This window comes from Anastrepha obliqua, chromosome 2 (assembly GCF_027943255.1).
Source record: "Anastrepha obliqua isolate idAnaObli1 chromosome 2, idAnaObli1_1.0, whole genome shotgun sequence".
NCBI lineage: Eukaryota > Metazoa > Arthropoda > Insecta > Diptera > Tephritidae > Anastrepha > Anastrepha obliqua.
This window is the reverse complement of record NC_072893.1, coordinates 49,626,926-49,643,882: the sequence shown is the minus strand read 5'-3', so window position 1 is coordinate 49,643,882 and position 16,957 is coordinate 49,626,926. Positions and strand designations below refer to the sequence as shown.

The following is a 16,957-nucleotide window of genomic DNA, read 5'->3' as shown; positions in this document are numbered from 1 at the left end:
AGTGACGCCTCATCAGATATTGCCAACGCCAAAGCTTCTGCGCCATATATTAGGACAGGTGTGATGAGAGCCCTATGAGCGTTAGTTTTGCTCGTCGAGAGAGGGCTTTACTACTCAATTGGTTTCTTGGTTCAAAGTAGAACTTGTTGGCAAGAGAAATTTCGCTGGAGTTCAAGACTGCAATTATCATCGGTGTTAATGAAGGTTCTCAAATGAACGAAGTCTCTTACAACTTCAAAACCATAACTGCGAACAGTGGCGTAGGCAATTATCTTCGACAAACTGGGTAAACTATGAAGACACCTTTCAATGGTGTCTGCTCTTACAGCGCTTACTTTGCCAAGTAATTCCAGAAAAATGCACTTGAATTAGTTATTCACTTGGGAAACTCTGAAGTTGTAGAGGCGCCATTATTACTCTAAATAAGTGTAGCTATGCCCACTTCTTCACCGAGTATTTGCAGACCATAGGAAGCCCTTGACTATCCCATCTACTGGTGTGTTGGGGTATCATAAAAATAAAAGGCTTTACAACTAATTTAGATTGAATGCTCACAAAATTTCCATTTCAATTCTTTACCACTTAAACGTTTACGACAAGTTTCCGATTCCGATGTCACTCATGCGATAATTCTACATTTCTACGCACACATACATGCAAGGAAGAGTACATGAATTCTCATGTAGTTATAAATAACTAAACACTCAGTCAAAAGTAAATTGCTTGAAAAATGTTTTCCAATTTAAAGATGAACGATGAACGTTGGTGTTTGTGACGTTGCGGCGCCATCAATCCGTCATCGTTGTGGCTAAATAAACAGAACCATCGGTATGTATGGGCCATCTAAACAGCAGGCATATCCTCTCTAAGTATGTAGCGTAGACAAAAAATGGTCGCGGTTAAACGGAAGGCATGCGGGAAAATGAGTGAGAGAAGCAATAAAATGGAAGCGGCTATAAAGCGGCAAGAGCTAAATGGTAGGGAAAAAGCAAGCGATGTGGTTAGACAGAAAGGAATTACAGCGCTGGAGTTTTTGCGCGCACATTTGTATGTATGTGGGAATTTATGTATATGAGTATATGTGCGTGTGTTTGTACACTACCGTATGCCTCTGCTCGTATGAGGCGCATATGGGCTCGTACGTACAAAAAGCGCTGCCATGCGGGCCACGTATTTAGCGAAATGACACGCTTTAGCATCTTAGCATTGTAAAGTTCAAAACAAATAAATGGTTTTTAGCTACGCTCCTGTAACGACACGCTTACGTAATACGCTTAACCCTTTTTTCGGGCGAATCATCAATATATGTACGTACACACTCACACATACATGAGCACACATACACCACTTTTATGTGCACACATACATACCTACGCGCGCATAACTAAACGATGTATCATGAAGTACTTTTGAAGAGCCTACGCGTTTTACGCGACCATAAGCTCTGCATGTGCATGGCAATGTGCGAGTGTATAACTTTTTGTGAGCTCATCTCTGCTGCGTACGAGTAAGTGGTGGGAAAGCACTTTGGCTTAGGCACGACAAATGCTTCGCTTATTATGCGCTTGGCCCTCTATTAACCGCCTCGTCACTTGTATGGCTATTTTAGGTACATACATACATACACCCTTATTTACTTAGAAATACATACATGTACGTGCAAATATATGCAAATCTACACGCGTACATACATTTAAATCTACATAAATATAATATGTCAGTGTGCGCTTGGGTGCTTGGGCGCCCAGTACGCGCGCAGATATTTGGTTTATTGCCATTTTATCGGTATGGTTGAGCGCACAACACGAGAAAGTTAAACAACAAAATAAAGAGACAGGATTACAAGTAACATAAATACACATACTTATGTGTGTGTGTGTGTACCACAAACAAAACCATAGCATTGACTTAAAAACATAAAACACACAGTCATATAAGTAACTATGTGAATAATGAAACAGTTTTACGCAGACGTATATATAAATTTGTATATGTATAATATATATATAAGTATGTATGTAGTCCGGTACAAAATTATAGAACCATCGCGTGTTGTCTATTTATAAGTAGACTTTATTAGTATTTACTATTTTTTTCAATTTAAATAATTTTTTTTTACAAACATATTTTTTGCTTTTTTATTCCTTTATTATTGTTTTCCACTGGGGAACATAGGGATTCAACAAAACATTTATATCTAATTCAATTAACAGCTGTTCCCTTAGCGACATCCCGCATTCGGTTAACTGCTTCTCAATCACGAAAGTTAGAATGCCTCCAGGGATTTCGTAGTCGACCGGGTCGTTTGTTTCCTTGTTTGTCTACTTTTCTGAATTGGCTGTAATCGTCCAAAAGCTCGCCGCACTTTGCGCAGACAATTTCGTGTGTCTTCTTCCGCTCCTCCGCTAGTCAATGCTATGCCCATACCAAGATAGCAGAAACTTTGAACATACAGCACGATTACAATATTTTTGAGATTTGTATTAGGTGCGCAATTAGGTTCTCGCTGTTTTTTTGATGAAAATACAACTTTATTCTGAAAAAATGGTTACAAGTGAATCATTGAAAGTATTGCCCATCGCTGGCTATTACTTCTTCCCATCTTTATCTTCGTATACCGTCTCAGTAAAACTGTTCATCTTTTGAGGATATCCAAGGATCAAGCCATTTTTTGATGTGTTCATACGAATGGAACTGCTGATCAGCTAACCCATGTGCCATCGATCGAAACAGGTGATAATCGGGCGGCGCAATATCTGGACAATATAGCGGGTGGGGTAGGATTTTCCTTTTCAGTGTTTCCAGGTACATTTTAACGGGTTTGGCAACGTGAGGCTGAGCGTTGTCATGATGTAGAATCACTTTTTCATGCCTCTCCGCGTATTGCGGCCACTTCTCGTGCAGTGCTCGACTCAATCGCATCAATTGAAGTCGATACCGATCCCGAGTGATGGTTTCGCTTGATTTTAACAGTTCATAATAAATAACACCAACTTGGTCCCACCAAATACATAGCATAACCTTAGCAGCGTGAATATTCGGGCGAAGTGACGACGTAGAAGCATTACCGGGCAGTACCCATGACTTTCTTTTCTTTGGATTACTGTAATGAATTCATTTTTCATCACCCGTCACGACGCGATGAAGAAACCCCTTCCTTTTTTGCCGCTGGAACAGTTGTTCACAGGCGAAAAAACGACGTTCAACATCCCTTGGTTTTAACACATAAGGAACCCAAGTCCCCTGTTTCTGAATCATTCCCAAAGCATGCAATCGCTTGGAAATGGATTGGCGTGTAACTCCTAATACTGAAGCAAGCTCTTCTTGCGTTTGACATGAATCTTCATTGAGCAATGCCTCCAGCGTCTTCGAAAGTTTTTCGCCTTGCTTCACGCGGACGGTCGTCAGCATTAAAATCATCTTTGAAGCAACGGGACCATTGTTTCACTTAAAGCAGCATCTCCATAAACTTTTTGTAGCTCTCGATGCGCTTCAGGCGCCGTTTTTATTCGTTTGATAGAGGAAAATCAACTCTTCCCGCAAATGCCGATCATTCAGCACAAAATCAGACATTTTCACAAAACCAAAAGTATGTGATACCAATACAAAATCACTAATGTGTCGAATCAGTTTCTTCACCATATGTCTAAGCTTGGTTTATGACGTTTAGGTTATGTTAGAATCGACTAGCACACACTGCTGGCGGCATCTATTGACAAACAGCGGGAACTTAGTTGCACACCTAATATTATATTATATTATTGAGTCGCATTGCTACTGTTTGTTTTTTGTTGTTTATTCCAGAGCAATGTTTCGTGCAGCAATGACTGGAAGATCGATGTTGGCCACCTGCATGTCGTAACGTCTGTGTGAAAGCAGGCAAATATCGTCCGGGTAGTCCAGGTCATGTAGTTGGCGGGATAACTTCCGAGTGATGCCATGGCTCCTTTTTTCCACTTTCTGCATTACTTCATCAAATGTAACCTTAACAGAAGCAGCGACAGCGAGCGGAACGGTTTATTGCCGGACCTTGTTCTTAATGAAGTGCTTCTGGTGCCGGTGTGAAGAACTGTTAGCTCCGCATTATGATAGAGCGCCTTGATGATGTGCTCAGTTTTTCTAGGAACTCCTTTTTTCCCCCAGAGAAGATCATTTTTAAACCAAGTTTAGACTATTTTCAGACCATTTACTTATATCTCTTTTAGCGTACCATAATTTGTTTATAAAAATATAGGGCATTCTACTATATAAACGATATAAATGCAAACTTCAAACTTTGTGCTTTGTATAAGTGTTGGCTCTATAACTTTGCAACGTGGTATAAATGCTCGTACACATATAAACCCAACACATATAAACCCAACACATACATATACATATAGATGATTTTATACGCTCCTTGCATGTAGAGTATAGCATATTTAGTGAAAAGCAATTTTCCGCCAATAGCCATTGAGGAATGGCTTGTCGTTTAGCATCTGGTATTCCTGTCATTGCTCTGCTGCTGCACTTATTGGTATACATACGAGTACATAGCTACTATCTTATTGGTTTTGTTGTTTTTTTTTTTTCTTTTTATTTTTCTGTTGTTGTCGTATTGAAGTATTCACCATAGCTATTCTGTTTTGTTGGTTGACCACCGTTGACTGCTTTTATGTTATTTGGCTATGGCGAGAGAAAAGCACAACTATTTTTAATAGCCTACATTTAGGAGTTTCAATTATCATACATTGGAGTTACTCAGAGCCAAGTGTATGCACAAACCTACTTAAATATGTTATTGAGTTGAGAATAATGAGCGCAATTTACGTGATTAAATGTGCGGAGTATCCGAGTAGAAAAAAACAACAAAAATTCCACAAAAATATGGAAGCAATGGCCTGCACAAGGTTGTAGTGCTAATGATGATGATGATAGAAAAATCCCAGCGATTATTTTTTTAAACTAATTATTACTTTTCGAAAAACTATTTATTAGACTGACTCACACTTTAATCATACGTTATGCTGAGATTACCATGTTGCAGCACTATTCTGTGAAAAAGTACCGGAAATTCAACGCTTAAAGCGCACGTTGAAAGGAAAAAAAGTATCAAAAATAATAAAAATAAAAAAAATGCTGTGATCGTATGTCGAAAAAATGTTAGCAAATTAATTGAGAAATTAAATTTGTTCAAAATGGCAAGATTTGTGGTAAAAAATACTGAACTTTACACCGCAATAACGCATCGTCTTACACGCCGATCATTATGAATGAATTTTTGGAGAAAAACTAAGCAAATATCATTGCACAGCCACGTTTTTACTTAATATGTGGTTGTTGTTGAAGTGGTTGAGTATTTCCACTGAAATAATCCTAATTAGTGACTAGCGCCGTTTTACTACCACTGCCCTCGTGTAACGATGTTTTTTGTTCTAAGTCAGATCCATTTAGTGAGGTCGAAGTATAGCAGCAAATTCTTTATCTCGATGTCTGAGATCTCATTAATTTGCTGCAAAAAAGGCTTACCAAAGGAGCGGAGTCGTGCCCTAGCTAGCCCTGAACATTCACACAAGTAGAGGAAAAGACTTTCCTTCGCCTCTTCCGCTTGACAGCTTCTGCAGATAGGATTGAAGGGCAGGTTGAGTCTAGCTGCATGATCCTCTACTTTCTAATGGGCTGTAAGGGTTGCAGTGATGCGTGAGATGTTTGGCCGAGAACATCCTAACAGGTGATTCGTCCTTTGGATAGCGCGAAGCAATGGATGCTTTGATTGTGTTGAGTGGGGTGAACACTGCTACTGCTAAGTCTAGTGTCGAGCCTTTTCTTGCTAGCTCATCTGCTCTCTCATTACCCCGTATGTTCCTATGACCGGTAACCCATATCAGAGTAATTTCAAGCCGATGACTAAGTAATTCTAGTTCCTCTCTACACTGTAAGACTAGTTTGGATGAAATGGAGTTGTAGTCTAAGACCTTTATAGCTGCTTGACTGTCTGAGAAGATAGCTACTCTTGCACCAACTTTCTTATAGAGCTTTAGTGATTTGCATGCTTCTCTGATCGCTAAAATTTCTGCCTGGAACAAGCTGGCATAGTCAGAAATCACTTGATATGACTCCAGCTGGCTTTATCTGTCTCTCCAGAACTCAGACTATCACTTTGAGGTCCCCGTGTGCGGTCGAATGAAAATATTATTCACGCCATAAACTTAAAACGGCTCTGGAAAATGAAGACTATTTTAACAAATTTTATTGTATTTGTTATTTTTGTATTTTTCGGCAGGGGCCTACATAGAAGACAATATTTAGAATTTGAATGAGTGATAAATATAGCTTGCTTCATTGACCATTTCCCGCCACTTTTTTGATGGACTTTTTATTTATATCGGCTGTATTTTTAGCAGCATTAGAACTATCGATATCGATAACTATGGTGAATTTTGTGGCAAAATAAACACCACAACAGCTGCAATGCCAGTACAGCAAAACTCCCGCACAACAACCAGTAACAGCAGACAAATCTAGGCCGCTGGAAAAGAGAACACCAAACAGCAGCAGCAAAGGTTTATTATGCGCGGGGAGCCGATCTGCGTTTCCTTGTTAGTGAGCTGCCCGCAATTGCCGACCGAACACGTTTTGCTATTCTTGCAGTAGATGATAGTCACGAGATTCTGTTTTGTGAGAAAATTATTTAAATTAAAAATTATTAGGGGCTCGACTTAATGGCAATTCGCTTAGTTTCAGTGTTACCAACTTTTTCAACGTACTTTTGTATCACGAACTATGTTTAACACGACTCCAATAACACTGATAACACACCAGACCTTTGTGGTCTATGTGAGATCAATTCAGATCAGCCAGATATATCTAACCTATCATTCCCCTTTCATACTATTTTCCCGCCCCATAACACATTTTATTTCATACTAATTCTGTATTGCACTGAAAGAGGAGAATAAAAGTGTGTAATATCCCGAAAAAGTAGCTGAATTTATTTGGCACACGCATAACAAAAAAAAATTATTCCCAACACAGCTAATTAGCATGATTTTTAAATGAATTAAATCAGTTACTCCAATTGTATGCGCAATTTAGTAGCTTCAAAAATCACTCACGAACATAAACGCTAATAACAACCCGTAACGTATTGCGAATAGCGCCTGTAATGAGCCATGCTTTGGAGATTACGCTGTTCGGATAAACTAAAGTTAAATGGCATTATTCTAGTCAGCAGGCTCACCACATAGGAACAGTGCAGTGTAAAGTACACTATGCTAATTTACGATAACAATGCGGTCAAAATAAAATATTCATTCACATAAATACCGCATGTACACAAGAGTAAGCATACTAATAGGCGCATATGCAGTGAATGTTCTTGCTGAACAGCAGCTGAACGCGCTAGCCAAAATACAGATTTCACGAATAATGCCATGCTGCGGCCGAGGAAGGAAGTCAAACTATCGAAAATGTACGCTGCATTTCGCATTTATCGGTTTCGGTTTTAATTTTAATTTTTGTAATATTATTTTTTTTCTTTTCTGCTATCTGTAGAACATAAATTGCACACCAATTTTCACGCTCGTATTTGAAAATTAGGCAGCCAACCTGTATTTAGCCACTCATGAGCGCTATTTTATGTATTTTAAAATTTATGTGGTTTATTAGCGCTGCTAAGATGCATACACTAACACACGCACACACACACACACACGTAGGCAAAAATAAAATCGACCAGTGGCTGTTGTAGGCTGATCGCGTTAAACGAGTGGTGATGTAGAAGCAGTTGTATGTGTATGGACAAACGGGAAATGGGGGGGCAATATGCAATTCTGAATAGCAAAATTTGTACGAGTGTAGTTTGCATGTGCGCTTGACTTTTTGGCCGTTGTTATGGTTCATTGGCTTCGTCGGTCAGTTGGTTTGTTGCTCCATTGAATGTTACGCCTATTTGGCTTGATTGGTTGAGCGGTGTGATGTGATGTGGTGCGGTGCGGTGCGGCCAATTGGTTTGACTATTCGACTGGTTCATACAGCTTAGATCAATTCGGTTTGTGCAGTTATTTGTGCCATACAGTGCCGTGCATTCACATCATGCGGTCGTGGGGTAGTTAGGCGTTTAGAGGAAATAGGCTCATTCAAAAGCGAATATGTACCATAATGCCATAAAGTTAAACAATTTATGGTTGCCTACCAAATAATTTGCAACACATATGCGTTTCGCGTTTATATTTAGCTAATACGCCGCTAGAGGGCACGAAAAATATGCGCGTATCTACATATGAATGTTAGTGCACGCATCAGGCCTTTGGTGTGCGCTATGTTGCAGTAAATACATAAATATATATGTCGATACTCGATAGTAGATGTGCGTGTGTGTGCACACAAAAAATGTCGGTGGTTAGCTACCACAAACTGCACGATTAGTTCCCGGCATTGTAATTCAACTAATGTGCGTTGTGGCGTATACGTAACATTTAATACTGGAAGTATGCGCGATGATGCCGGCCTACAGTGTGACGTCCCCATATAAGCGGCAGCCAGAAATAGAAACATGTAATATGTAATAGGTTAGTAATATTTTTTATATGATCTATTTTCACTTAGAGTAGAAGAAATATGAAATATTTTTAGTATTGGCCTACTGTCACGCCTCCCACCCTTGTGTGTGGAAGTGTTAAAAGTTATTCGATACTGATTAAATTTGGTTGTCGTATTCATTTTCTCAATAGAAGCATAAATATGAAATATAGTCAAGATTAGTCTTAAGGCAAGCCGACTAGCCACAAAAAAAAATGTGATTTGCAGCAAATTGGGACCACTTTTTCATAAAATCCCTTGTTACATCCTCAATCCCATAGCTTAGAATGAGTGTCAATTCGAGTTTGTAATCCTTTTCCCAATCGTTAGCGTTTAGAGTCTTATTAAATTGAGCTTCTATCATATTTTTAAGTGCTTTTAAATTACTTCTTTTTGCTTCCTGGTACCAAACCTCAAACAATTCAAAAATTTCTTGCTTTATAAATTAATTAATTCGCATTATAAAAATTATTTGGAAACAAAGATTATCACATCTTGGGCACTAAAAAGTACTGTATATACTTTATGATACATGCTGCCTTCTAACAAATAGCAATATTTTATCAGCGGACGTATGTGGGGTTCTTTTTTTGTTTTAAACTTTTTGTTAGTCTTTTTTTGTATTTTGCACTTAATGCCCTTTCTTATAAATTGAAAACGTGTAAAGAATTCGCACGTATTCACTTAGAAAGCTAAATATATACAGTGTTAAAAAAAATAAATATAATAATTGGCGCGCACACTTCTGTCAGATATTTTGCCGATCCCCTCCTCCAATTTGTGGCATGCGTCTTTAGGTTGTTTCACAAATGGAGGGACACACAGTTTTATGCCGACCCCAAATGGCAAATGCTTTTTTATAAGGAGCTTTTTTATGCGCAAAAAATTGCTCCATACAAAAGCCTAACAAAATAAGTAAAGTAATTTATTGAAGCAAACAAATTTAAATATTGTTAAAACTTTAGAAGCGTGAATTTTATATGAAAAAGAGGAAATTGCCAAAACTCCTTCAGCACCCTTTTAAATAGAATATTTATGATCGGTTCTCAGCAAAATATTAGCACTTTCATTCTTACTATTTTTGGCTATAAGCGTTACACTGTGTGACCGCCTCATACAATACCCGCTCTAAAATCGATTAATAAAAACTGGTTTTATTTAAAAAGGAAATATCCATTGTGGTTAGAATTGTATTATATATATATATATAATTGGCGCGTACACCCTTTTTGGGTATTTGGCCGAGCTTCTCTTCCTATTTGTGGTGTGCGCCTTGATGTTGTTCCACAAATGGAGGGACCTACAGTTTCAAGCCGACTCCGAACGGCAGATGTTTTTGTGAAGAGCTTTTTCATGACAGAAATACACTCGGAGGTTTGCCATTGCCTGCCGAGGGACGACCGCTATTAGAAAATGTTTTTCTTAATTTTGGTGTTTCACCGAGATTCGAACCTACGTTCCCTCTGTGAATTCCGTTTGAATTGTATTAAATAAGAAAAAAAGGATTGAATAGGGTGATCCATTTATATATTAACAACATAAGGTACGCTGATGACACAACTTTAATAACGGACAGCATGGAAGGACTCCAACGATTGGTCGATAGTGTAGCAAGACAAAGCCAAATATATGATTTGAAAATCAATGTCAATAAGACAAAATTTATGTCAATCAGTCGTAAGAATGTCTACAATAATCTCACTCTGACAAGTAATAACATGCCGATTGAACGGGTTAATAAATTTAAGTACAATACCTTGGCCGATATATTAATGATACATGTGATGATTCAATGGAAATTAAATGCCGCATAGAAATGGCTAAAACTGCCTTTTATAAATACAGCAGCGTTCTAAAAAACCATAATTTTAATTTAAATTTTTAGATGTTATGTTCTGTCAGTTTTGTTGTATGGCATGGAAACTTGGACGATGAAAGTTTCTGATATGAATCGCATAGAAGCATTCGAAATGTGGATACTAAGAAGAATACTTAAAATTCCGTGGACCGACCGTGTCTCAAACTCTGAAGTGCTTCGAAGAGTAAATAGCGAAAACGAGCTTCTACGGTGCATTAAACGCAGAAAAACAGCCTACCTGGGTCATATACATATGCCGAAATCATAAGTATAATCTTCTGCAACTTATAGTGCAAGGAAAAATTGAAGGAAGACGAGGCATCGGCAGAAGAAATTATCCTGGTTGCGAAATATACGCCAATGGATCGGAGTTGAAAATATTGTTCATCTTTTGGAATTAGCCCGAAATAGAGACGCTTTTTCAAATATTAAAAAAAAATTAATATATAAAAATGTTTTTATTTCTGTGAGCATATTTGTTAAGCTTTATTGTATTCATTTAATTTTGTATGCATAGAATTTTATAGTTACATTATATTTTATACATGATCGCTTACATTCGGTAACGAATTGCAAATAATGAAGAAGAAGATCTATTTAGTCTAGCTTGGAATTTGATTTGATTCGGCTATAAATTTTATAAGAACGGCATGCTCACTTCTTTATGAAATGTTGCTTTATTGAAAATAGTAAAAAATCATTAAATACAAAACCCAATTCCATTGACCATTGACCACCCCAGCTAAATTTCTTTTCACTCAAATCAATAAATTTTTTTTTGAGACTTTCGGCATCCATCTCACCCATGAAAATTAGGATTTTAGGTTTGGTGTTTTCTCTCCGTAGCTAATAATGGCGCACTTATTCTGCTCTCACTCGGCACAGTCAGTTTATTTTTCATCTTCTCAGCATATGCAAAGCTGGCAGCTGCCAAAAGTGCCGCATTTTCTGTCCACTACATCTTCCAGCTGATTTTAGTACCAGAATTTATCATTCAAATAGTTGTGTAAAAACTTTATTTCAATAAAAATTTAAGTAAATCATTATATTTTACCATCTAAAGTATATAATTTCCGAAAGTGTTAATTTTTTTTCTTCTATTCTCATATGAAATACTCCACATTCTCGCCATGCTGTCATATTTAACCTCACCGCTTTTAAGCCTTGTGGTCGATTTAAATTTGCCGTACTGGTCGGAATTAATTTCCATTGAAAATGTAAGATTCTAGAGGATGAACAACACGTATTAGTTCTGTGAATAAATGCAATATAAAATAATGTACTATGATTCATTGCTGTAGTGGTTGAGAGTAGGCATACGAGTGGAATGGTAAAAATGACTTTGGTGGCTGAGAGTAGACATACGACAGCAAAGGACTGATTCGTGCCCCTACTATTTCTTCTCAGATACAACCCGCTGCAAAATTATAAACCCACCTGATATTTTTTTTTTTTTTTTCAAAATAGTTTGCACTACAACAAAAATCATAACGCAAAGTTACAAACTTGGTAAAAAATGTTTAAAAATTTTATCAAAACTTTCCAGCTTTTAACCAGAATTTTTAGAAATCTGTGTATGCAGTTTTATAGTCCATTAAATTTTATTACAAAATAACTGAAAAAAATACTTTTGATTTTTGATCATTTTTTTCCTCTTGCGTACTTTCTCTGTATGAAAAAAAATGAATTCATTCATTATCGCCGCAACAACACTTCCGATTTAGATGATGAAATATTAGGATTATTTAATCTCATGCAACAGGCAGCCCAGAGTAGTACTTCGGAAAATAAGGTTGTCACAACAGGTCATAAATATGCCAAAGATATTAAAGATATATCAAAAACTGATGGAAAAGCTTTTAGCCAAACGTCTCGACATAATTATTAAGCAAAAGAAATATAATACCAGTACATCAATTTGGTTTTAGCACAAAACACTCTACCATTGATGTAGTGCACAGAATTACTGGCATCATTGAAAACGCCTTTGAGGAAAAAAAGGTGTGCTCTGCTGTCTTTCTGGACGTGTGTAAAGCCCTTGACAAAGTTTGCACGGTGGGCTCCTCAACAAAATAAATGCGCTTCTACCAAAACAATATTTTAATATTCTAAAATCGTACTTATCCGATCGTTTTTTTCGAATAAAATACGAAGACACATATTCCAAACTTAAGAAAATTAAAGCTGGCGTTCCACAGGGCAGCGTGCTCGGGCCCAATCTTTATATTATTTTTACTTGTGATTTACCTAATGACATAAATTGCTCCACAGCAACTTTTGCTGACGAGACAGCCATTTTATCGGTAGGAGAAACTCAGATTGGCTCAATAAAAAACCTTCAAATTTATTTAAATAAAATCTCCGAGTGGACCATTAAATGGCGCATAGAACTAAACGAAACAAAATCGGTTCATTTAGATTTCACACAGAAGAAAATCCAATATCTGCCACTATACATAAACGGCGTGCAAATCCCGTATCACAACACAGCCCAATACTTAGGTATGACACTAGATACCAAGCTCAGATGGAATGATCAGGTTAAAAAGAAAAAAGAAGATTTGGAAATATGTATTGGCTTATGGGCAGCCAATCAGCCTTATCCCTACACAATAAAATTCTCTTAGGTGCTTAAACCAATTTGGACCTATGGGATCCAGCTATGGGGCTGCTCAAGCTCAACCAATATAAAATCCATACAAAGATTCCAAAATAAGGTACTACGATGCGCTGTTATAGAGCTTTGGTACGTCCGCAACACCGATATCGAACGCGACCTTGGCATCGAATCAGTTGCCACATCGATCAACATAAACGCAAAGTGTCATATGGAAAGACTACGCGAAGCCTCAGCCCTAATTGACCCCGGTAAATGGAAAGAAAGGCTGAAACGAAAAAAACCACACTAACTCACGCAGTAGACCAATTCCCTGGAAGTCTTGTGAAAAGCATATTCATATTGTACAAAATTAAATCCAAATTGTTCGTTAGTTTATAATTTATTAACTAATTACAATGTAAGTAATAATAAAAAAAAAAAAAAAATTTATCGCTGCAAAAGGAAAAAATTGTCCAAAGTCAAAGACAATATGAAGCTAATTCAAATTTGGGGTCACTTATACTAAAATAATTTTTTTTTATTCTGATTAACTCATTAATTTTGTCTTGATTAATTAAATAGTTTAATTTTTATTAATTAAAAGAATTAAATAAATTAAATAAAATATACGGCCTATTTGTATTTTTATAGAGCATTAAATAATAGCTTAGGTGGCTCAGTATTTTCTTTAATTTTTCGAAATTTTTTCGCTTCGTTTAATTAATCAGAATTTAGAAAATAATTCAAATTAGAAATGAAACCAATAAGTAGTCAAAACTTGTTAATACATAATGCTTTTGAAATTCTACAACGAGGAATATATTGAAGGATGTAGGCTTACAAAAAGCAGACTCATACCCAAATACTCTGAGATTACTAATATATTTTAGTAAATTTTTACGTATCTGTCATATCAACAAAAGAAAAATAATATAAACATATACTTACATACTTCAAGAAAACCCGCTCGATTTGTTTAAGAATTCCTGCTTAATCACTTCCTCATTCTTTTTTTTCTCTCGTCCACAGCGCACCAGCAATCGCTCCGTACGCGATACCGCACGCTACAACAAAATTCCAAGTAAATCGCGAAACTCAAGAGGAGGCAATGGAGGTGGACGACGTAATGCAGCAGCAGCCAAACTATTAAAAACAGATGCCGAATCAAATTTACCAGACAGCGCAGCCTACGATGAGGATGAGGATGACGAGGACGATGATATTTATGATTACCGCGATAATTGCGATGAGGTGAGCACGGCAACGCCGTTGGATGAAGAGGAGTATGGCAATGAACCGGATGTGCCCACAGTAGACTACAGGAAAATAGCAAATGCAGCAACAAGCAGCAATGCAGCAGGAAGAGCAAAAACAATAAGACCCACAGCAGCGACAGTAACTGCAACAAAAACAATACCAGCGGCGAGGACAGAAACGAACACCTCAGCAATGACGGCAATGCTGGGTGATATCGATGACATCGAATACTATTGTCGCGGCACGAAAGCCGCACTGCAACAACAACAACAGCAACAGCAACAGTCATCATTAACAATAGCAGCCAAAGCAACATCAACTACAGCGCAAGGCAATGATGTTGAGGAGATGAATGAGCTGCATCAAATTGTGCGTCAGGCACGCAAATCGGTCAGCAACAATACGACGAGCATCGCCAGTAGAAGTGTGCCACCGCGGCTGCCATTTCTGAAACGCATAGAAACGCAACAACAACAGCAACACCAACAACAACAGCGAGCGGCACCAATTAATGGATTGAATACGGCGACGGACAAGCAAATGCTGAACGCCAGCGAAAGGACATAGAAGGACATCTGCACAGCTGATGCCAGGTGATGAGAACAAGCAAGTAAAACATTGCGTTTGTGATTGTGTATAAAGCGAAAGAAAAACAAAAGAATTGTAAAAAATGTTAGTAGCTAAAAGCTTTTTATTAGTAAAATGATTTATAACTCAACTAAAAATGAAAATGAAAATGAGCAGATAAGAATGTAGGAAATTATTAAAAAAAGAAAACAAAAACAGAACCAAGCAAATTTTGTATGATTGTGCGCCACGGCATGCAATTGTTGAAAGCTAAAATATATGTGAAGACTAAGGCGTTAATTATAAAAAACGAGATGTCCTAGGAGAAGCAGTTAAAGAGGAATGAAAATTAAAACAAATAAAAAACAAAAATTCTACAAACATCACTCAAAAGGAAAGTAAAAACAAATTCCAACTCGAGCGCTGAAAATGGCTGAGCAGTGTTTGATGATGAATAAAATTGGTTTTACAATGGTTGTTGTTGTTGCAACAGCATAAAATATGCTCCTCCATGTACGTGTGAACACTTTGAAAAGTGCTGCTGGACATGTTTTGAGTGGTTGTTGAAGCAGGCCTTCCCAGATACATAGGAAAAATTGGCATGGAAGGCCCGGGTTTGTATGCAAGGCTATAAATACAACAACAAAATATATTTATAGATGTTAAAAGCAATTGAACTTTTGTGGACAAAAGTATAAACGCAACAACAAAACACATTTGGGAAGCAAAAAATAAATTTGAAAAAATGTTTGCTGTTCTCATATCCTTCGCCCATTTGTAGCCAAAAAAAAACTTCGCAGTGGAGATACGAAAATGCCTTTATTACTTGCTAAGCATTAATTTTTACAAAAGTAAAATTCTAAAAAAACTTAATTTATTTAATTTCATTAGAAAAACAAATACGCTCCACAACTGCGGACAATGGCTTCATACAGTTTGAAAATTTTCAAAACACTCGCCGATACATGGCATAATTACTTTTCATACTTCTCAATATTTTCATCCATTTCACACAAGAAAGAGAAGCCACTTTGTGGATGAAGTAGGTTGGAAAAAATTCTTTTTGGCGATCCTTTGTCTGTAAAACTGCTTCAAAACACAATAATAAAATATTTCTTAAAATTTTCGGTTTTTATAGTCTACAGATATCCCACTTAACCTTAGTTGAAATAAAAATGAGCAAAATAACATTTTCAGTACTTCTAAAAAGTATGCTCGTTTCGACACGGCGGTTGTATATGGGTTAAACAAGAGCAAGGCGGAACTGTTCAGCACAGCAAACAACATTTCCAGCGATTCAATAAAATATTTGGCGACTTTTCTTATAGAGTCACTTCAGTTCAGTTGAAATTAATTAGTAACATTTTCAGCGCCCGCAAGGAATATTTTTACTTTATCTACAGTATGAACACGATAAACGCAACTAATAGAAGTCATGGCAAAAAAATTTGTAAAGCCCTTTGCAATGGAAAAGTTAAGTGGGAAAATTATCAGAACTACTCTGTCAAATAGAAAACACGTTTTTTTATTAAAACATATTTTGAATTTTTCTTAAAATAACTAAAAATATTTGGAATTTTTTCTTCCCAAAAAGTTTTTAAATCCAGTGCCACGTAGTTTCGCAATACTTGTAGTTTGCATTATTTCATTGTGTATGACAAGATGGGAAAAATTTTTTATGTCAAAACATTTTTCGTAAAAAACGACTTTTATGCCAACACATATTTTATGGCAATATGAATTTTATTGCAAACCATCATTTATGGCGAAACATTTTTATGGCAAAGCAATTTTATGTCGGAACATTTTTACGTCAATTTATTTTTTTTATGGCAAAATATCTTTTATGACGAAACATTTTTTATGGGAAAGCATTTTCGTGGCAAAGCATTTTGATTCTGAAATACGTATATATCAATACATATTTTATGGCAAAACATCTTTTATGGCAAAACATTTTGTATGGCAAAGCAATTTTATGTCGGAACATTTTTACGTCAATTAATTTTTTATGGCAAAACATGTTTTATAGCAAAGCATTTTTTATGGCAAAACATATTTTATAGCGAAGCATTTTGATTCTGAAACACTTACCATATATTATATGTCAATACATA

General features: G+C 36.7%; 1 protein-coding gene across 2 annotated transcripts in view; it reads left to right on the top strand.

Annotated features, from left to right (window-relative positions):
- LOC129236893 (furin-like protease 2) overlaps positions 1 to 15,061 on the top strand; it is a 174,391-nt gene extending 159,330 nt beyond the window's left edge. For both annotated transcript variants that reach the window (XM_054871182.1, XM_054871181.1), the window contains exon 15: positions 14,046 to 15,061. In XM_054871182.1, the coding sequence (XP_054727157.1) occupies positions 14,046 to 14,840 (795 nt within the window). In that variant the 3' untranslated portion in view covers positions 14,841 to 15,061. The remainder of the gene's footprint in view (positions 1 to 14,045) is intronic.
- Positions 15,062 to 16,957: the final 1,896 nt, after the last annotated feature.